The sequence below is a fragment of the Cyanistes caeruleus genome, chromosome 1 (assembly GCF_971803275.1).
Source record: "Cyanistes caeruleus chromosome 1, bCyaCae1.hap1.1, whole genome shotgun sequence".
In the NCBI taxonomy this organism is placed as follows: Eukaryota; Metazoa; Chordata; class Aves; order Passeriformes; family Paridae; genus Cyanistes; species Cyanistes caeruleus.
In genome coordinates, this window is record NC_141701.1 from 97,391,132 (window position 1) to 97,414,058 (window position 22,927).

The following is a 22,927-nucleotide window of genomic DNA, read 5'->3' on the forward strand; positions in this document are numbered from 1 at the left end:
GGACAGTCTTAAGCTGCACCAAGGGAAGTTTAGGTCAGATGTTAGAAAGGGATTCCTCACTGAAAGAGTGATTGGGCACTGGAATCGTCTGCCCGGGAAGGTGGTGGAGTCACCATCCCTGCTGCATCCCTGGGCGTGCTCAAAACACTGGAGGTGGCACTTAGTGCTTGATGAGGAGGTGTTAGGTCATAGGTTGGAGCAGATGATCTTAAGGGTCTTTTCCAGCCTAGTTCATTTTGTGATTCTGTGACCATCAAAAGCTTTCTGGAGATAAGCTTGTGACTGTACAAGGAGACGAGCTGCGCCAAGTACTGGGCTTTCTCTTTTTAAACCATATCAGAATTCGTTCTGTTCCAGTCAAAGCATGGCAACAAGATGCAAGTTTTATTTAGAAAACACCGGCCATTTTCAGTAGCAAACATTTAGATGTCTCTAGGGTGATGTGGCAGCTGAAGGAATTTGAGCCATCTGAGACTAAAATTCAAAATAATCAAAACCCAGGGCATTTGCCTAAATATCTCCCTTATTTTCTAACTCCTATTACCTACCTGTTTGTTTCACTAATAGCTTCAGAATGTCGTTTTTTTTTTCAAAATTTCAACTCAAATAGTCCAAAAAGTAATTTCATAACATGAGTTGCATTAAAATGAGTGTAACAGATAGGCATAGGTGTATCAGGTAGCCTAACTCTATGATGCTATTTTTGTAGAAATTAAGTTAAATAAAAGGTATGTATGTGCAAAATTTGTATTACAGTAAGGGATGACTGAGTAAACAATCAAATAATTCTGCCAGTATAACATGTTAGGATACAGACCCTCTAAAAATAACTTTTAGTATGAAGGCAGCTAAACAAGAAAAATAGCTAAATAAAACTTTTCCTAGAACAACATATTCCAGCATCCTGTTCATCTACACACAAACTTACACTGCTCTCCATTATTTATGACAAGTTTCTTTTCCTGGAGTAAATACATATCAGGGATTTTTCAGGTACCAAATAATAGTTATGAAGTCACAATTACCCTTATAAATAAACTATTATACATATTTACTGTCTCCCATATTTGAGTCAGGAAAACTGCTAGAGCTGAGATTTTTAATCTGACATAAATTTTGACTGTTAGCATTTTGTCTAGCCTTAGATTGTTGACATTAATGTCTTAGCAGTTGAGACAGCTTTTCATGTTTTAGTTTAGGAATGTGAGAAGGCATGGAGGAAGTGAAAACTTGAACATTTCCTGATACGCATAGTTTTGGACAAACCACATGCTCAATATTCATGTAAGAACAAAAAAAAGCAAAAATCTATAAATGATGATAGAAACCTGAAAATCCCTGTTTTAATGGGCTATTTTGAACAAAATATGACTTTAGTATTTGGAACAGATATCAAGATGGATAAAGCATTCCATATACTGAAAATCACTATCCTTTATGGATATCAACATTTTACAGCTCTTTAGATATAGTAAATTTTGACACTGTGTGTGTGAATCACAAGTATTTTTTTATGAGTGATGAGTGATTAGTATTTAACAGAAGCAAATACCTTCAGGGTATTAATTATTCTAATTTTACTTGTTCCAAGGCACTTTGATTGGGCAGTAGAGAGGAACACAAAATTAAAACCAGTTTCATGTTTCCAGTACACACAAAAAATTTTCTTACATAAGCAGAATACTTAGCAATAGCAATACAATAGCAGACAGATTGAATTTTTTAAATTTTTTTTATTTTTAATTTGGTTCCAAATTAGTACAGCTGTAGATTTTTTTGTCTTGGAAAATTCTGATATTTCCTCTGTGAATCTAGTACACTTCAAATGCCAGTGTTTTATGAAAATTCTAAAGGAAATAGGTTTTTCTACTTGCTGTAAAGATTTTTGGGTTGCAATATTTTTGCACTGAAACATCTGAGATCCTCTACTAATTTTGTTCCTTTCTTTGTTTTTTTTATTTGCTCTATTTCCCATTTCATTTAGTTTTCAGATTTATGATCAATATTTTTATTGTCAACCTGTGCCTCCTTCAGTCCTTGTTCCACTTCAAATATTTTGTGCTCAGTTTAGTACAAGAAGGGTGAATGAAGGCTACACATAAAATCCCCAAAGTCTTCAGAATCACCAAAATGCCCAGGATCCCAGACAAATTAATTTATATAAATCCCTACTGGAAGCCTTCATGACAGACAGCTGTAGCAGTGCCTGTTGTGCACAGGTATCCCCCATAGTACCAGATTATTTTTCATTGACCAATTTGCCTGTGGTAAACTCCCTGAGGTCAATTTGATGTCCAGGGTGCTAGCAGCTATAGCTGCAACTGAAAATCAATGGCCACTTTGCTCTACACAGTTTCACAGAGGAAAGAAACTCTCAGAGGGCTAGGAAGACTGCACTGGTAGTCATACTTGGAAGAGGCACAAAAATCACAATGCATATCAACACCACAAAACTCTGTCAGAAGCTAGGTCCCATTACAATCAGAATCTGCATTAGCAAAGCTCACCCCTTCATATGGGCACAGCCACAGAGTGAAAATAGAAATTTTCAATAGTTTTTAAAGCTAATTCCCAAGCCCTCAAAGCAGATCAGAAACTTGTGGAGAGATGTCCAGAACTGCAGTGTTATGGGTAATTCATTCAGTGAAATTACCTGAACAGGCAATTTCCTGCTGCCCCCCCCAATACTATTTATATAAGCTAGAAACACAGTTAACTCTGTGTTATTTAAAAAGATCAACAAGAACAACAATGGTGTTTGTCTCTTTTATTATGAAAGATACAAAAACAGAGTGTAGTGAAGCTGTAATTAGAAACATAAACTTTTTCTGAACAGACTCTCTATTTACATACACAAAATTCCCCAAGTGGAACAATATCAAATGTGAGACACATCAGAATAAACCATATATACAAGTTCAGAGATTTATTACCTCTGTTACTCCATACATGATGGCTACACAAAAAGTCAATTCCTTCCTGTTTTCCACAAGTATTTTAAATTAAGTTTGAGACAATCCAAGCAAAATAAAGCAGAATCTGAGGCATGTTCTGCTATCTGAATTGTTACTTTATAAAAATAGTACAAAATAATAGAGCCAGGTTTTTAAGTTATGCTGAATATTCTGTCAAATAGTCCGTACTCCAAACTGATGTAGGTGAAAGAACGAAAACTGTTAACTGATTTTATTTTCCTCAAACCAAAAATATCTCAGGAGTTCAAGATGCACTCCTTTTCAGATCACTAATCAGCTACTAGGAAAAGAAAGTATTTTTGTTTATTTTTTTAAAAAATCTTGCTTCAAACAGAAAAGCCAAATAAAATACTTGACCTTGTCTTGCATGATCAGACATTTTGATTAAAAACATGAAATACAAGAAGATATACACTTTGTATGGTTTTTAACTGGAACCAACTACTGCTTAACTGGTAAGGCACTTCTTCCTTTAGGTCAGTCCACTTCCCTACATTTTAGTTTAGCTCCATTTCACACAGAGAAGTGATTTCAGCTATGCCATTTGTGATAGCAGGAGGGATGTTGTTAAGAACTTTTGCTCTCCAAGCATGGATGGCCTCAACAATACCTTCTGGATTGCTTGAACCCAAGTCACATAGTGAATATACGGCTGCCAGCTGCACACCCCAGGGAACACCTGCAAAAAGTTAATGAAAATCAGCTTACAGAAACTTTGATAAGCAAGAATGTTTTGGGGAATCTTGAATCTATAGAAACAATTATTCAAGAACTGAAAATAAAACACATCAACAGTTGTGATGCCTACCACCATAATGTAGAAAGATGACAACCTGCACACAAATTCCATAATTTGAGGAATGTTATACTAGCACTTGCCAGTTTTCTCAATTCAGCAACTTTTCTGTATTCAAAGGGCATACAAGAGTTGAGAATCTAGTGACTTCAGTTAAGAGTAACCAGACTTAAGAAAACAGTAAGGTTTACACTGAGTCTGAAACAAACACAGATATACTGTACACACAGACTGTACACCATATACCACCAAATTAGAAGAACTTGAAATTGCAAGGAAGAGAAGATGGTTCAAAACAGCTCCCTAACATTAACAAATGCTTCACTGCAAAATGTACTTCACATCCAGAGTAACTTAGAAATATAGATCTCTGCTGCCCTAACTGCCTTGCTTTGTCTCATCAATAGCTTGAACTTTCTCCCAATGCAACAATTTTGTTAGTAGTAAGCCTCAGCATAAATTACTCAGGTAAAAAGTTAGCTATTACTGCTCAAGTTACACTCATCCTTCAAGAGATCTTAACTCGATCACCCTTTAAGTGATCTCTAAAGCAGCTGATAGGCTCTTACATTAAACAGTCCAATTCCAAGGTGTCTGAAACCATCTCAGAATTTTTCTCTGTCTCAAACACATGGTAATACTGTTAATAGCTCATTAACTTTGTAAGAGAAAGGGACTCAAACTGAAAACAGTTTGACCTGTTATGCACTAACACAAACTGCAAAAGCAGGCTGTTTTGCTATGTGCCTTAATTTATATTCTGGCATTGCAAAACTTCACATTGTGGATGTTGCACTCAAGTTTCTCTAAAAAAAACATTACCTTCCTCTTTTGCATGTTGTACAAACAGTCCAATTACTGAACTAACATTCTTCACTGCAGCAAGACAGCCTTCCTTCAAACCTATTTGTCCTAATCGACCTGAAAGAAAAAAAAGAGTTATTACATATGTGACTATTTAGACACTCTATTCCCAGCTTTTATACTTCCCAACTGTCTGTTGAAGTATCAACAGAAAATGTAAATTTTAACTACAAAAAAGTAACTCTTTGTTACCATGTTGTCTTGGGAACAACAGTTGTCCTATTCCTTGTGTAAAACTAAAGACCCTAAGGCATTTTTCATCAGATTGATTCAACCTCCCATAGGTTTACAATTTTAAAGTGTAAAACTCAGAAAGAATGCACTTTTTGTTTAATGAACAATATCATAGCCTACATACTGAAAATATTTATTGAAACTCAAACTACATCTTTTTACATCAAATGCCACCTAGATCCCAAAAAAATTAATCTAACTTAAATTTATTATGGTATTAAATTGCATAAAAAAACATATTTTATACACTTTGCTGGAAACATGTCATGAAGCTGTGTCATTTAGGTTAGCTATTAGGAAAATATTCTTCACCCAGAGAGTGGTTAAGCACTCTAACAGGCTCCTCAGGGAACTGGTTACAGCACCAATCCTATCTGAGTTCAAGATGCATTAGGCACATGACGTGATTCCTGGAGCTGGACTGTGCAGGGTAGGAGTTGGACTTCAATGATCCTAGTGGGTCCCTTCCAACTCAGGATTTCTATGATTCTATATGTGGCTACAGATGATCTCATGTTAAATACATAAAACATGTTGATATTTGTTATCATGAATCAATATACATCTCTCAAAACCTTCTTCCCACAGGCTGATAAACAGAAAATATCTGCATAAGGATCCAATAAAATTCAAAAACATTTCAACTGCCTTTCCAGACAGGCTTGACACTTTCATAAGGACATACTCATACAAAGTAGAAGTTCAGCCAAGAATTTAGATAACTTACCAATCAGCCTGAGTGTCAATGCTATAACACTATCACTAATGGATTGAGCAGTTTCATGCCCCTTTATCTTCTTTATCCAGTTATCCATAGAAGGCCAAAGTACTTTGCTGTGAATGAAAAATGAATTTGAAAATCTCATATTGCATGAAGGGGTGGTTAGAGTATTCATACAATAATGAAGGCGAATGACTCTTGTTTACTACTAACTTTAGGTAGACTGACTTCACAGGTGTATATGAAATCGTGTTGCTTTCAAATGTCATGCTGATATGTTCTGTAAGTTTCTAATATGACTGAAAATTCAGTTTGTATGTTACAAGTGGGACGTGATGCTTGTTTTTAAACCTAAAAAGACCCAAAGTAAGACTTTTTTAATCCCTAAAATTATGCTAATAGACCTAGTTACCTATTACCAGCACAACTTAGAGACGATCATCTTGGTATGGCTTTAATTAAAACTACATATGTTTCACCGAAGCTAATATGTATTAATTTTTATAGTATTTCACAAAAATAACTTCTTTACTCTCTGAAAGTATGGAACTTGTATACAAGACAATGATGATTTTAAGTATCACTTATAATCCATAACATCTCATTTTATACTAGCACTTTCCAGTTTTCTCAAAAAATTATGTCAAAGATAAACAAATGTCTACTAAGTCATGCAACCTCTATAAAGAAAATCAAGGCTGTCAGACAAACGTAGGTGTCAAAATGAAGTCTTTCAAACAAGGTTAAATATGGTAGCAGTCCATATCATGGATTATAGGTTCAAAGAACATTTTAAACATTGAATCTAAGTATTATAATTATTTTAGAATCAAAATCAGAATGAAATCAAGATAATACACTAATAAGTATGGATATATTTCACTTTCAGCACTGAAGCAGTGTTATTTCCATATCAGAAATTCCACCCTCATTTTCTACAGTGGGGAGAGGGAAATTCAACAAGTAAGTTCAGAAGAAGACAATCATTTTGCTTCACTGACAGACAATTCATCTCAAAATCTTATATAGCCGTTTTGAAAACAATTCTTTACTAGAACAGTTCTAACAGGGTTCATTGCTTGGAACAATACCATAAAATCCTACATTTCCTCATCAATCACTCCTATCTTAAAATAATGCATATATACACAGTAGTATATCAGGTTGAAACATCCTCATTTCTAAATACCTATGCAATATTTTTTATGTTAAAAGCTAATTCATAATGAATTCAGAAAACAAAAAAACACCACCAAAACAAACCACAAAAAAAACACAAAGAAAACATTTGAAAGAAGTGATTGGCACAGTACCTTATAACATTATCATGTGTCCACTCCCACTTCATGTGAGAGCAGAGTAGATCAAGAGCAAATATATACTGCCAAGCGTCTTCACTGAGATCTTCTCCATACTGCTCACTCAAGTGAAATTCTACTTTTGTACATGACTGCATTTCTGAAAGCAGGTTTGAGATCATAATACCAGCATCTAAAGATGAACTCTGGAATTTTAGAAGGTAATTATCTTAATGCATGAAAAGTTACCAGCCCAGAACCAAACTTACAAATATTTGATACTGACTCTGTACAGCATCTTACACCATAAATCAAACTTTAGGGTTGAATTAACACAAACAAACACAGTACATAAACCAAAACCTTCAAGTACTAGGTATTTTTCCTGATGCCTTTACTAAAAGGAGAGTCTGGGGATAAAAATACCCAAACAAGAAAAATATCAGATCTCAGAACAACTCTCTCATCTCCTTCTACAATTTAGGGATTTTTGTTTCACTCAATGCAGCATTAAGGTAAGAAGAGTGTTTTCCCAGTGCAAAAAGATTAGTCTAATATTGTTCACTTTCTAAATAATTTTAAAATTTGTTACTCTTTATTCTTCATAAATTTGTGAATTTACAAACAAATACTCTCAATTTTTGAAGTGAATAAATATGCCATGTGAAACCATTCTGCTAATTAAATAGCTAGGGGAAGAAAGGAAATTTAAAAACAAATATTTTTTAAATATCTGATGTATTCATAAAAAAAGTCTAGGGTTATCACATTAAAAAGAATGGATGCTTGGCAGACCTTCTCAGTACAAAACCTCATATCATTGGCAAGTTCTGCCATGGTGCAAGTCACTAAAATGACATGCTTTGACCAAGAAATAAATAGCCATTCCATGTGAGTTTTACCTTCAAAAGTAGAATAATCTTCTCCTAAAATTGTATGTATAACAGTTATTGTTAATCATTGTTAATAATTGTTAATAATTGTGTACCTGTATTTCTACCCAAGTAAAACAGAGCTTAGACAGGATGATGTCATTTCCTATATTCAATATAGAAAATTCTGAGGTCTTTATTCCCAGCCGCAGCAGCTCTCCTATTTCAGAGATCCATTAATAAAGTAGGTAATGTGATTGTAAAGAATTAATATTTCCAGGAACATCTACTAGGACATTCTTGTATACATCTCTGCTAGAATGTTACTAAAAGTTGTAACCTAACAGAATAGAGAATACAAATTCTTCACTAAACACAGACTGCAGTACAGCATAACTCTGAATACCAGATCTTAATGCTACATCACAACTGTGATTTAACAGTAAACTCCAGATACAAATCCATGCCAATTAACTCACTCCTGCACTAAAGCAAGAGGTTTACGGGACTAAATTTCAGTGATATTAAATTGAGGGCTGGCTTCAGAGGCTAAAGAAAAGAAAATTATCATACAGCACTGAAAGGCTATGATGACAGCAGTAAGACTACTGCATTCCTCAAGGCAGTTGTAGAGCAGTATATTAGGATAAGGAATAGATGAGCTATTGTCATGGTTTAGGAATGGTATTCTCCAAATTAGTGCTCCCACTGAAACTAAGCACTGCTTGCTTCCTCCCTCCTCTCCCTTCCTCTTCTCTGTGTCAGGATGGAGAGGAGAATTGGAGGCACAAAATGTAAAGATCACAGGCTGAGATAAGAACGATTTACTGGAAACAGCAATGAGATGAGAAAAAAAACAGTAAGAGCAACAAACACTAATGATGGAGGGTACAAAAGAGAGACCAAAAACTCACATGGAAACAACAATACCCAACCTCTCCCTCCACCACACTATGATGACCTGGAAGAGACTCACTTCTCTACATCCCTGGTAATGATGTGAGGTGGTACGGAATAAACCTCCAGGTCCCAGCCATGCCCCCTTTTGGCTACCGTAAAAATTAATCCTGTCCTGACCAGAATCAGGACAGCTATGAATCAATATGATTTTGTTCACTTGATATTTACAAAATTATTTCATCTCCAGGAAGCAAGCCTGGCATTAATATGGAGTTTTCAAAAATATAAGGTCCTAGCCTTCAAACAGATATAAAAGCCTGTTACAAAAATCCCTTTCGAAGCAAAGCACCTTTGGCTTTCCATTTGCATGACACAAAATTGCTCGCAATGATTTAAATTTTTTCTCCTTGCAACATTCTTTTCAGGATGGTAATATGTGCCTGCCGAAAACTGATAGAAATGAAATTATTTTCCTTATATCTCAAAGACCTGAAGTCAGTTCTCACTGATCATCCCTCTTCTGTTATCACTGGTTTTGTAGTGATCACACCAATTGTTTGTCAAATTAACCTAAGTTTTTTCGTGATAAACAAGTATTTACAGTCTACCTTGCAAAAAGATCATGTGTAAAAACAGATTCATTTTGAAATTAACTATTGCAATGTATTGCCTGTCACACAGAGAACTACAAAAAATGAAACAAAAACATTTTAAAGAGCAACAATACAAAGCAAAAGCAAAAAACATCTCAAAGAACAGTTCCACAGATGGAAATAATTTCCTAGTCCAACAACACTCTAGTTAAAAGTTTAAAAACAACCTTTACTTTTAATGATCAGTAGATGGATTAGTATTTAACAGGGAAAACTTCTAAGAAAAGTATTGTATTTTAGTAGGGTCTAGCCAACTAGGGGAAAAAGGCCTCAAGTGGCATTAGTTGTGCAATCATACAGCCTCCATGAGATATTCACACCCTTCACTAGAAAAATAAGTGGCTTGATTTGATTCAGCCAGCAAAGCAACCAATGCTGACAAAAACTGATACCCACAATGAAATCAGACATTACCTGGTCCCAGTTGAGATAAGCACTTAAACAGGCCAGCATCTCATTGCTTGCACTCTGTCTGACAACTAATTGCATAGCTTTGTTAATTGCACCTTGGAAGACAAATATGTCAGACCATACATTTGTGATAAATAAAATCAATTTCTCTGAGTCTGGAAAGTCTAAGGAAAAAAAAGAAATAATGAAGTAAATTTTTAATGTTTTAAAACACAAAAATATATATTCAGGCATTAAAAGCTAGTACATTCAACAAGGTAACTAGGAAAACAGGCACAGAAATCACATCACAATTGCAGCCGAAGGAAAGGGAGTCATACTAGCATATCTCAGTCCTTAGACTAAAGAAGAAAAGATCCAAGAAAAAAAACCAAACAAGAAACACCAGTAGAACACCAACAAACCGTAAGCCACCTCTCCCATTGTAAATTCACTCCCTCTCCCTTCATCTTTCTTATTGCACTTTAGTTCACTAAGGAGAGTGGTCTCAGAGCTTTGAAACTGGATTCTTTAATTTAGGATTAATTTAGAGCAGAAGATGCATGCCAATAACCTACCTAATACATTCCAGTCACAAATAAGCACTCTGATCACTGGACCAAACTAGAATTAGTCCAAAGAAAAAAATAATCTACAGTATTTGCTAATATCTTGCACCCATACAACTGTGAAACATATAGATATATATAAATATATGTGTGTAAAAGGCCTGCAAAAAACGTTCACACAATTCAAATCTGATATTGCTCAGCAGTTTTCCCAGACTTTTTCAGAGAAATTACATATTATACAAGTTGTATGTGAGCATATATGAATATATGCAAATAGTTGCATGCTACTATTTTTAAGTCCCTAGATGTAAAAAACTGTGCTACTCCATATAATTGAAAAATCCTCATTCATTAAAGTAATTCAGAGCTAGTATCTGACAACTATCAGTCAGAGAGGACAGAGTTCTAGGCCATCAGTGGGAAGCCAAAAGACTCTTCTGAATACCAAAGCTGAGAGAGCCTTGAGAGCTTCAAGGCAAAATACTAAGATAAAACATGAGCGTGTAGACTGTAAGCCATAACAAATACATTGGAATAAGCAAAAAAGTAGATATCAATTTCATGCATGAAATGTTATGTTGGAATACATATGCCTGGAACACTACACAAAAAACCAATGAAATCTCAAAAGCTAAATGTATCTTCCCCTCTTCACTTCAGCATAACTTCTACACTTTTTGAAGCATCTTAAGAACTAGAAAGCATATCAAAATACATCAAACCAAGAAGCTTTAATGAGCATAAAGAATTTAGACCTCAATGAAGTGTCTTGGATGGACCTTCTACTCTGAAGCTGCTCATCATGTGAAGAATTAACTTTTTTCTATCAGGACTGTTGTTGAACTAGAATTATTGACAACTTGAATTGCCTGACCAGGAATTTGAAGCACTTATAAAATTCACTCAGTGATGAGTCAGAGTTCAAGGGGCATCAAAAAGAGAAAAGTAAAAAACAGAAAAAAGGCAGGGAACAGAAGAGAGGTAAAAGGAAAATTAACCAAAAAGGTAACATTTTATTTATGAGTTGCTTACGGCAGAATACTTGAAATGAGAACAGAACAAAAACAATGGACAAGTCATCAAGACAAAAATGATGTTAGTCTAAAGTAGTAATACTTTAGATTGTTTATAGTGAATTTGGTAACTGTGTAGCTTGTGATGCTATAATTCAGATGAGAATATGTGAAACTACATGAAAGAGGAAAGCCTAAAATAAATGCATAGTAATCAAATAAAATCAAACACATTTTATAAAGCCGAAACAGCACTTGAGATGTGTTTACAGCTGTTCCCATTCAAAAAATAACTACAAAACCACAGAATGACAATAGAGACTTATGCAATTCAATGTATAGAAGAATAAATCATCCAATAAAAGTTCTGCATTTAGCTATTAAAGTTTGGATCTTAGACAGAAAAAGAAATGAAAAAAGGGGGAATGTTTAATATTTGCAAGAGTCAAAAAAAATAAAAAGCAGTAAGATACTGCAAAACAAAAGGTTTAATTATTATTTTAGACTCAGAAAATATATCTGAAAAGTATAGTTTCTAACATGGTGCAGTATTAAAGCTATTAACATGAAAGAAGTAAATGTAGAGTTATAACGGACTGAGGGATAGAAAAACAGAGGGGAAAACAGGAATTCCAAAAAGAACTCAAACAAAAACATTACACCTCCTCAAAAAATGGCAATTAATAACAAAATGAAATCACAAACCTTTTTAAGATTAAAAAAAAAAGACAGGAATGTTGTATGAAAGACAGCAAGTAGTTGAAACAATCTCAAGCTGTAGCACTTTGCTTGTCAGTGCTCTTGAATTTTAATTTTTATTTTAATGTGAAACACAGATACCAGTATACTAATTTCAAACTTAGTGAGCTTTAATCTTCCAAAACTAAGATTCTTCATTTAGCAACAGTATGTATGTCTTACCTTTGTTCCTGTGACCAAAAGGCAGGGAGTTAAAGGAAGTGAACCAAAATGCAAAAAACTTCTCAACCAAGTGAGAATTTGGATAACAGATTAAAACAGATAAAAGATTTTAAGGAGGACATCTAAAAATACACTAGTTTTGATCACGGTATTGTCCAGCTCCTAACAGTATTTTAAATACCTGGTTTTAAATCACACTTCATGAATCAGTACCAATGCAATTAAAATAAGAAAACAATAATAGACTAGAAGAACGAAATTCCCAGAAATCACATGATCATTTTGGAGATAGCAAAGAAATGAAAGCACAGAGTATCCTAAATTAAATATTTCCTTGGAAAAATAAGTAGACTACTAATAGCCCAGGTCACCACAAAACTACAGCACAAATGTGGTGGAACTATGAGAAGGGTAATTTCTTCTAGAACAGTCTATACTTCTGCATTACAGAAAAAAGTTCTAAGGAAAACAACCCTTTAAAAGGATTTCTGTTTGTTTTTACAAACATAACACTACAGCAAAGACACACAGCATATTTAAGATATAAAGGCCACTAAGCCACACACTACCTTCTTTAAGTAGGCTATAGCAGAAAAGACGTGCTCTTTCCAAATCTCCCAACTGTCGACAAATTCCTGCATAGACTCGACACAGAGCCTGACTGAAATTGTAATTCGTGGCCTTCTTCTGAGCCTTCAGCTTTTTGAGAATAACATGCAGCAAAGACTCTGCTAAATGCTATAAGACACAAAATATATTGTTAGACTATTACATACTTAAGAATACTTGACAACATTGCAGTAGTATAACAACAAAAAAGAAATACTATCTTATTTGCAGGAATACTGTTTGCATTCATTTAAAAATGCAGGAAAGTAAATCAGAGGCAACCAGTGAAGGAAAAAAAGAGGAAGGAGCAGGCAACTTCCCAGAATAAACATGCTATAAACAAACGACAAATAGGGCTACTATTGTTTGAAGAGAAATTGTTTAGTTATTAATAACAATCTTCCTCAAAGAACAATGAGAATAATGACAAGTAGAAGGAATGAGGAGTGGAATAATGACACGTAGAATGACCCAAATAACCTAAGCAGAGCAAATGTAAGCACCCTGACTTAGCTACTTCCAAAGATGCCACAGAAGGACAAACAGCCCATTGTCCAGCTGTGAGATTTACTAGGTAAGTTAACAGCAATCTTTCCCCAGATCACTGTACACATTGCAGGAGATCGGGAGATGCTGCTGCCTATAGTAACATAGGACTCAATATAAAATGCAAAGAAAAATAATATTTGGATTGTGCAAATTGTGCATGACTTATTAGGGGATGCTTAGAGGGAGACTTAAAAGTGGGGAGTAGGATAAGAGAGGTTTAGGAGCCAGGTGCTGGAGAGTACACAGTTCAGACTGAGTACCTGCGGGCAACAGGGATTCCGAGTGTTAGCTTTGGGAGGAACCAGAAGGTCTAAGCCAGCTACCTGAAAGACCATGAGTCTGAGGGCCAAACACAAGTCTGGACCAGCTGTTGGAGGAATGTGTGTAGCTTTCTGTGTCTGTAAGTTTGTCTAGCGCAGTGTTTGTCAGTGTCTAGACAAGTGGGAAGAATGTCACCTACTGGATATACTGAGTGCCTAATGTTAGCTGCTGGGGCAATCCATATTGTCTGTACATATATGAATGTATTTATTTTCCTCTGATTTCAGTTTGATTAGCCAGACAAGGGAATAATAGTGTGCACTGTATGCATGTCTCTCTACATACTTGACCTTGCTACTGGCTGGACCTGAAAGTATAAAGCTACAAGCCTTGCTTCTGTGAAGTTAACAGACTTGACAACTCCTAACAAAGATGACCTGAGATCTTGGTAGCAACCTCTGAGAACAACTTAATTACGTACAAGGATTATAACAGGACAAAATGCTGCCATGTATCAGTGAAATGTTCTGCTGTAGACAACAAATTATCAATGAGAAATATGGCAATTGAAGTGAAATTTTTCAACACTGATGTTAAGGAAGTTCTGAGAAATAAAATAAGGGAAGAATTTTCCAATTAAATTAAATATAATAACCTAATATAGAATAGTAAATGAAAACATAGAACAAAATTATATACCAGTATATACAATGAAGTTTATATTTTTTAATTAAAAAATAATAGAGTAATTTTGGAGGAACTCTTACAACTGTTAATACTATCCACTTCACAAACTGCTGCAAAAATAAAGTGGTTTATGCATACATCAGAAAAACATATGTATTTATACATGTAGTTTTGCATCTTGGACACCACTGAACAATAATTTCTTGTTCAGTATTTTCTTATGTTATACAAATTTAGATTTCTAATAACCTTTCAAGACTTCTCCTTTGGAACAGGAGATTGCTAGAACAATTGAGAATTCAAATACTACAAGCTTATACTCTTTGCATCTACACAGAAGTGATTATTAAGCCATAACATTTAAAATTATGCTACTTACCTTATTTTTTATACCAAATTCATAGACAACTTCTCTCTCTTCATCTCTCATTACTGGAATCTTTGAGATATTACCAACATACACATGACCTTTAATAACTGGTAACAAGTCAAAACAGGATTTAGCAACTTTCTTTAATGCCAAAGAAACTTTCTGGCAGTCAGGATCCTTCTTTATTGGTAGTGATTCTTCTAAATTGGAGCTGTGTGATGAATCACTGGTTTCACAGCTTTTACCATGGAAAGCCTCCTGCATTTCAGAGATGGTATTTTTAGTATTTCTGACAGCTGTAGTATCACTGGGCTCCATCCTTGGTGGTTCACTGTCCAGCCTCAGTCTTTTGGCACTTCTTGGCATAGATACCTGCAATAGTGTCCTTTTTTCAAGGTGATTTGATGATCTTGAAAACAATTGCTGATTTTGCATATCTTTGTCTTCATCTTTGCTACTATCAGATTTCATATTGCTCCCAGCTTTAACAAAAGCAGTTGATGTAGATGCAATGGCTTTGAATCCACCTGTTTGAGATACAGGTCCTGGCAAACTTTGGCTGTCTGGAAAAGCGCACCGGTTAAGCTGAATATTGCCTTTCAGAATGTTTAGTGTCCTTGCCCTTGCAGACAGCTCTGGATACATAGTGTCCAATATTTTTACAGAGTTCTCCTGAGGAGCACCTGGACCAGCACTAACTGCTGCCAAGAGAGGAAATCTTCCTGGAACGGGAAGTGCATGCTTTGGAATGGAAGTACAAAATTTCAAAGGTGAGGAGCATATACTTGTACCTACTGCCATTTCTGAGGGTGAGGGAGGAGAAAAAAGAGCAGATTTTACTTTTGGAGTATCTGCTAATGGAGACACAAGAGGAAGAAGAGGAGTTTTGCATAGTGGGGATATCAGGTCATCAAGAGGGGAAAGCAAAGAGGATTGATCTGTAGAGGATGTTACTGGGGACACAGTACAGGAAGTTTTTGGAGGAGTAGCAATCAGAGGTAGTAGCAAGGGGGGCAGAGGAGGACCTATCTCTTCCCTGATTTTATTTATCATCTCAGATGAGCATTTTGGTGCCACAGAAGTACTAGCATTTGCAAGAACTGGCTGAGTAACTTTAAGAGTCTTGGTTTTTCTTTTACCTTGAAACAGTCTCTTTGATAGCTTGGTATGCATTACTTGGGCAGCTGTCTTGGTAGAAACAGTCAAGATTTCAGATGGTTCTTGCTCTTTACACCTCAATTTATTGCTCTTTTTTAGAGCACAAGATTCTGATTCCACCATATGTAACTTCTCAAATACTGTCCTTTGTGGTTCAGAAAGCTGCCCAACTGTTTGACAACTGCACCTTACATCTGGATTTGGAAGATACTTGAGTAAATTTTTTTTTCTGTCACTATCTCTGATAACATCAGTGCTGCTTTCTCCTGTATTGCAAGCATTGCAAGTTTGATTATTATATTCATCAATCACTGAGACCCCCATATCAACACGGTGTAATAGACTTAGTTCCCCATTTGACTGTAGCTTTTCAGAATCATTTTCTTCTAAGAAATTGTCAAGTGCTAACATTCTTGTATTTAATTTACTGGTTTTTACAGTCAGCCTGCAATTTTCTGAGAATCCATTTAACATTTTGCATAGTGGTAACCTATTTTTTGAAGCATTTGGCATCACAGGGCTTTCTTTTGATGTCCCAGATTTTAAGAGACTTTCCTCACTGTGACTAACGCATCCAGCTCTGTTAGACTCCACCATGAGTTCATTAGTACTCTCAGTATTTTCAGAGGTTATTAATATACATTCCCTTTTCCAAGAGGTTGAGTCTTCAGGATAATCCTCCGCAGTCACACTTGACCACTCATCTGCAGTATCTCCAGAGCTGTTTGGTTCACAGTGTGTATTCATATCCACTACAGTGCCTGCTTTTAGGTGACTAACTGTGAAAGTATTTCCTGGATGCATCATTGAATGAAGCTCACATACTTGGTAATCAGCATCAACAATTGCACCAGTTTCCAGATCATCCACTGCAATTCTCCTGGAAGCTCTCAGTTTGTTTCTGAACATTGGAACACATTCAGAACACTTCACATACTTAACTTTTTCTATAGAACAGTCATTCTCTTCACAGTCATTGTTCTGCTCTGACATGTCAAAATCACTTTTACACTTTATTATGGCATTTTCCCCAGAACCCTCAAAACTATTCAGTTCTTTACTTTCTCCCCGACCTGTTAGTGAACCAGTTATAGAAGGATCTGTTCTCACTCTCGATGTACAAGTCCTGCATCCTGATTCTTGGCAATCAAACTTTTGGAGGAGAAAAGCATTCTTATAAGAGTTTGCATACATGATCTGTGATTTAGTAGAGGCCTGAGGTTCTTTATCTACTTGCTGCTCCTCATCTGAAGTTTTCATTTCATTTTTGTGTACACATTCTCTCTCAGGGCAGTCCAGTTCTTTGGCCATGTTGACTTTTTCAGCAGACAGAATCTCAACACCCTCTTCTAAGTTTTCTGAAGAACAGTTAAATGTACCATTCATAACAGAATTTGTATGTCCCTTGTTTTCCCAAGTACAGGACAAAGCAGTCTTTCCTGTGAAATTAGTTTTGACGAATCCAACAACTTTCTGAAGACTGAAATTTGGATCAGGGCGTCTTGTGGATTCCAAGACAATTCCCACTTGCTCAGGAGAATTAGTTTCCTCATTATTTATACAGCATTTTTCCAAATCTTTTTGAGTAGAAAAAGCCAAACCACTTCCATAATCCGTTTCTGAAGTAGGCTGGCAAATGATCTCTGAAATATTATCTTTCTTCACAACATTCTTTTCCCACTTTAGTAAACTGGAACAAGTCTCAGTCACTAATTCCTTGCTTTGTTTATTTAATTTCCTTTCTATTTCATCACATTTAACATTTTCAGTTTTCAAGAGCTGAGTCAGAGGTTTTTCAAGCTTTTTTTCAAATTCCTGAGAAGTAGGATTACTTTCTACTAAGACAGAGTCAACAGTACCCCCTCTTGCTAACAACTCACTGCTTTCCCCTCCACAATCTTCTGGATTAACTTTGACTTCAGTCTCTAGAGATTCAAACACTCTAAAGTTTTGAGGTTTGGATTGCTCACATTCTGATGTATTATGTAAGTTTTCAGATTGTTTTATTTCACCTTTCTCTTCTGTAAAATCTAACACAGAGCATTCACACTTAGCTACACTGCTTTCTGCACCAATAATGTGTGCTGTCTTTGTTAGTGCAAGTATATTTTCCAAGTTTCTTTGAGTCCGTTGAGATAAATTACTACCATCTTCCTCATTATGTGGTTTGCTTTGTAAATATACTCCCTCTTTTACATCTACTAATTTTACATTTTCTGCACTATGGGGTAGCTCTGACAATTCAGCTACTTCTAGAACACTTTCTTTGTTAAATTTCATGGCTAGCTCAATAGTTGGAGCTCTGGTTATATTAACATCTTCAATTTTGAGATGTTCATCTTTTGGAAAGACTGAAAATAAGGTCCTGATTCCTTCAGCACCAGATACAGGTAAGTAATGGCTAGAAACTTGAAAAGTCTCTTGTTCACATTCACTGTTCACCTCATCTTTTGTTTGCATATGTTGTTTCTCCAGAATCTCTTCACTGTCATATTTCATTTCAGAGCACTGAGATTGTGCAGAGATCTCAATAGCTTCAGCCACATCAGTTAATTTGATTACATTTTTTGATTTATTTTCAACCACTTCATTTTCTGTCAACACATCAGATTTTTCCTCAGCATCATCTCTTTGAAGAACAATGCATTCCTCAGATAGCAAAGGAGTAACACTTTGCAGAACAGATGCCTCTCTGGGAGTTTCTCTCTGTGCTACTAATTTCTCTCTTTCTGCATTCACTAATTCACCACATTTTTCATGTGTACCCTCATTATCAACAGCCCTAATTAAGGTTACATTCTCCTCTGTTTGCTCTACCACACTACATTTTTCTATTTGACTCTGAGGCTTGAAACTTTGTAACATAAAATCTGCAGAAGAATCTCCCTCTTCACTGTCCATGTCCTCACCATCTCCTTTCTGTTCTTCCATGTCTTCTGATTCATGTGCTGTTGCTCCAGTTACCTCTCTGTTCTCAGTTTCCATATCCTCAGAATTCTCCTCCAAACAATCTTTGTTAGTTTCCATGTTTGTAATTAGAGTAGCACCTTCAGCTTGCTTTCTTTCAGCATCTCTCTCCTCCTTGCTTGACATCTTTGGACTGATATGAATACTCTTTTCATTCCAACTCAGATTAAGTGAGATTTCTGCATCAAAATCATGCTCACATGATTTGGACTGTCTGTTGCACTCATCACCAGGGCTGATTACGTTATAACTTGGAGACTGAACTTGGTCTTCTTGTAAAATATTCTCCACTGCAGAAGTACTGCATTCATCTTCTTCGAAACTGGAATCTGTGACTTCTCCCAACAACATATCCTTCAATCAAAAAAAAAACAAAGTTAAAAATCTAAACTTTAGTATCAGTTTTAAGACCTACTTTTCTAAACAAATACCCTTAAGGTCCTGACATGTAGTGGGGGAGATTAAGGCTAGTCAACAAAATTACAACTTTTTCCATCATTGTTCTTCATAGTAAATTGAAGTACCTCTGTAAAAAGTAGGAGATTTCTTTATCTACCTACTTGCATTCCTAAAGTTACTGGGAAAGAGCATTTGAGTAGCATTTAACTTTCAAGCTCTGGAATTTTGCTATGAAAGCCATGCTTACACTGAACATAAATTGTGACTTTAAGTTTGCACCAATGGGAAATTATGACAGCAAGTTGAGACATAGGTGACTGTGTACTGGTTTTGGCTAGGATAGTTAATTTTCTTCACAGTAGCTACTTTGGGAGTATGTTTTGGATCTGTGCTGAAAACAGTGTTAATAATATAGAGATGTTTTACTGCTGAGTGGTGCTTGCACAGCATCAAGGGCTTTTCTGCTTCTCCTACTGCCACACTGCTGAGGGTGCATGGGAAGCTGGGAGGAGACAAGTTGGTACAGCTGACCCCACTGGACCAAAGAGACATCCCATACTGTTATGGCATCATGCTGAGCATATAAAGAAAGGGAAAGAAGGAAGGGTGGGACATTTGGAGTGATGACATTTATCTTCCCAAGTCACCATTACGCATGATGGAGCCCTGTTGACCTGCCTGCTCATATGAAAGAGGGAATGAATTCCTTGTTCTGCTTTGCTTGTGTGCACAGCTTTTCCCATTAAACTGTCTTTATCTCAATCCACATTTTCTAACTTTTCCAATTCTCCCCAGGATCCTGCTGGTGGGGAAGTCAGCAAGTGGCTGTGTGGTACTTAGTGGTTGACTGGGGATAAACCATGACACATATACTTTTGAAGATTATGTTTTTGCTCCTTTCCGTAGGCAGTATGCTACAAGGTCTACGAAGTATCCATATGGATCTAAACACACAGAGACTCTTTCAGTGCACAAGTAACTAATACTGATAAAAAAACCAAAGCAACAAAACAAAAAAAAAACCAGGAATACAAAGTAATGATTTCTTCAGTAATTTCAACTCCAAATTAAGTGCCAAGTCAGACACATACTGAAACTCACCTGTGTAGTCAGTGGTGAAAGCTGTACTGGAGAAAGTAGAGCAGGTAGAGGTCTGGCCCAATTCAATATATCCATCACATTTCCACCTGGGTCTCCCTGCTCCTGATCAGAGAAGTCTGAAGTGCTGCCTGTCTGTATTCCGACATCTACAGTTTTATCCTCATCACTGTGCACGTTTTCTTCAGTAGTCCTGTCCTCAGTACAATCATCTCCAAAAGTCCCAGCACTTGTTTGAGTTATCATTGCTGTTACAGAATTTTGCTTTACAGCACTTTCCTCTGAAGAACACCAAGGTAGTGTTTTGCCATCACACTTCCTGATCTTTTGGTGGATTTGTACAGTGTCTAAGACAGAAAAACATTGTTAAGAATTTCTCCCCTCACATTTTTGTTTACAGAGTTAATACATAATAGTAATAAAAATGTAATACCATATTTTCAATTGATGTTTCCATAGAAGATCTTAATCACTTTCAGAAATGCTTTCTTTATAGAGATGCGATGTTGCTATTTACAATTATTTTTTCATGAAAAAGGCATATGTGTGTGCGAAGAGCTTCTCCCCAAACACTTTCTGACTTGAATCATTAAAACAGTCCCAATTTTTGCTATCAGGAAGGATCATTCTTGGTAGGACTGAAGATCCAATATGTTTAATTTCTGTCTTTTGTCCAGTAACTCACATTCATGAAAAGCAAGACAACCGTGCACAGACATTCCCCATTCAGACTGTAATTCTCTTAAAGCAACCTGCAGGTTTGAGCCAGCCAGCTGTACTTCCAAACAAGTTACATTTATACCCTGCCATAAATACAACAAGGGAGCTCTTAGCTACATTTCTAGTTTATGATTTCATTTGCATATGCTTTTAAATTGTTTGTTCTTAAAATTTAAAAATTGAGTCAAATCACACAAGAATTTGTCTTTAATGATATTATTTAGTCATACCTGAACTGTTAATAAAAAAAGCACCACAATGTGTCCTATGCACAAAGGAGTCTAAACAACTAAGATAAAGATACTGAGCAGTTGACAACCTTGTCAAGATGTCAACTATACAGTTTTACAGTTATTCTAACAAGAAAGCATGTCCAAGTGCTCTGTGTGATTTGCTGCACTGTACTTTTGTTTTGTTACTTTTCAAATCAGTTTTTACTATTACACAGTAACTCATTTATTATGCAGACAAAACACATTCAGCCAGGAAAGTCTAAAGACAAATAATATAAATTTATTATAAATACGCTAAATACTTCAAAAAGGGAAAAGATGGCACATTTTGCTGAAATTTAAATTATACCATTTTATAAGATGAAAATATTACCTCCAATAAGACAGTAGAAACCAACAATTCCCAAACCCCAGTGTGTCATACGGATCTACTCTTTAGTATTTTCAATTCTTACATGACATTGCATGTGTGATCTTGTCTATAGCATTTACAAACACTACTGGATACAATATCAGCAGTATTCAAGCAAGAGATCAAGCCTATTCTGTGTACACATGAGTACAGTCTGCTGTGAACCACTTGGGTTTTGTGACTAAATATTGCCTTAGACAAACTAGTTTAGATTTAAAGGAGAAACCGCTGTTAAGCAATCGAACTGCGGAGGCAGGGTAAGGGATTTTTAATGCCAGTTCCTCTCATGCACCATAAGCTGCAAAACTCTGAAAGTTTACTCAGAACTTTTGTTCAGAAACTTTGTCCAGCCCCTGAACACACACACTCACATCCCTGCTTGACACTGCTGAACTCCAGGATCTTCTAGAAAGAAGATCATACATGTCCAGAATTCCTCCTGGAGGAGGTATTGGGGTGTTTACAGGAAGAATGAGGGTTATAAAAACCCCAAATTTTGATGCTTATGTGGACCTCCACATCTGATGGACTCCCACTGTGTATCACAACCATAGACCATGACTGCCCACACATCACTGGAGCCACAGGTGGTGGTTATTTTTGTCTTTTCTCCTCTATCTTTTTTATTTCCTGTTTTTCCTCTCTTAGGGTTATCACTGCAGAACAGATATACATCCATTTCTAACCCATTACAGTGTTTTACATTTATGGTTTCAAAGCAGTTCTAATAAAATTTGTTGTTATATCAATTATTTAGTGTTTTTATACTTTAATCCACCCCAAGGAATCCTTGACCAACAAACTGGGTTGCCCTGCCTCAGAGGCAAGTCACAACACCATCCCACAGTAGAAAGAACAGCACATGCATAAAATGGTTTCGAGTACTAGGATTGGCAAAACTTGCATTCTGTCAGAAAAAAAAAAGTGTGCTTCATTACTGCTCTATGTTAATCCACTACTAGAACTTGCACAGATATTCCCAAAGCAACATCAGTGGTAGTATCATATTCAAAAATATTAATTTATCATAGGTCGAAATAAATTCCTCAGTGATGAAAAACTTAAGCATATTCTGATACATCAGCACCACTAAAGGAGTAAATTAGAAAAATTGATCAATAACCCTGTTTCAAAGATCTATCTCAGTTCATGTAGCAACTCCATGTAAAAATCTTAGTTGCTGCACTGGACACCAGGAGAAGGGAGAAATTGATCAGCCTGAAGGGCCCTACCACATCATTTTCACCAAAGGTAA

The 22,927-nt window shown here is 35.9% G+C and overlaps 1 protein-coding gene across 3 annotated transcripts in view; it reads right to left on the reverse strand.

Moving 5' to 3' along the window:
* Positions 1–2,752: 2,752 nt before the first annotated feature.
* Positions 2,753–22,927, reverse strand: part of ICE1 (interactor of little elongation complex ELL subunit 1) — a 35,756-nt gene continuing 15,581 nt past the window's right edge. For all 3 annotated transcript variants that reach the window (XM_086843940.1, XM_086843936.1, XM_086843945.1), the window contains 8 exons: positions 20,311–20,654; positions 14,695–19,164; positions 12,779–12,947; positions 9,728–9,888; positions 6,904–7,094; positions 5,597–5,703; positions 4,594–4,692; positions 2,753–3,654 (listed from right to left, as the gene is read on the reverse strand). In XM_086843940.1, coding sequence (XP_086700066.1) covers positions 3,473–3,654; positions 4,594–4,692; positions 5,597–5,703; positions 6,904–7,094; positions 9,728–9,888; positions 12,779–12,947; positions 14,695–19,164; positions 20,311–20,654 — 5,723 coding nt within the window. In that variant the 3' untranslated portion in view covers positions 2,753–3,472. The remainder of the gene's footprint in view (positions 3,655–4,593; positions 4,693–5,596; positions 5,704–6,903; positions 7,095–9,727; positions 9,889–12,778; positions 12,948–14,694; positions 19,165–20,310; positions 20,655–22,927) is intronic.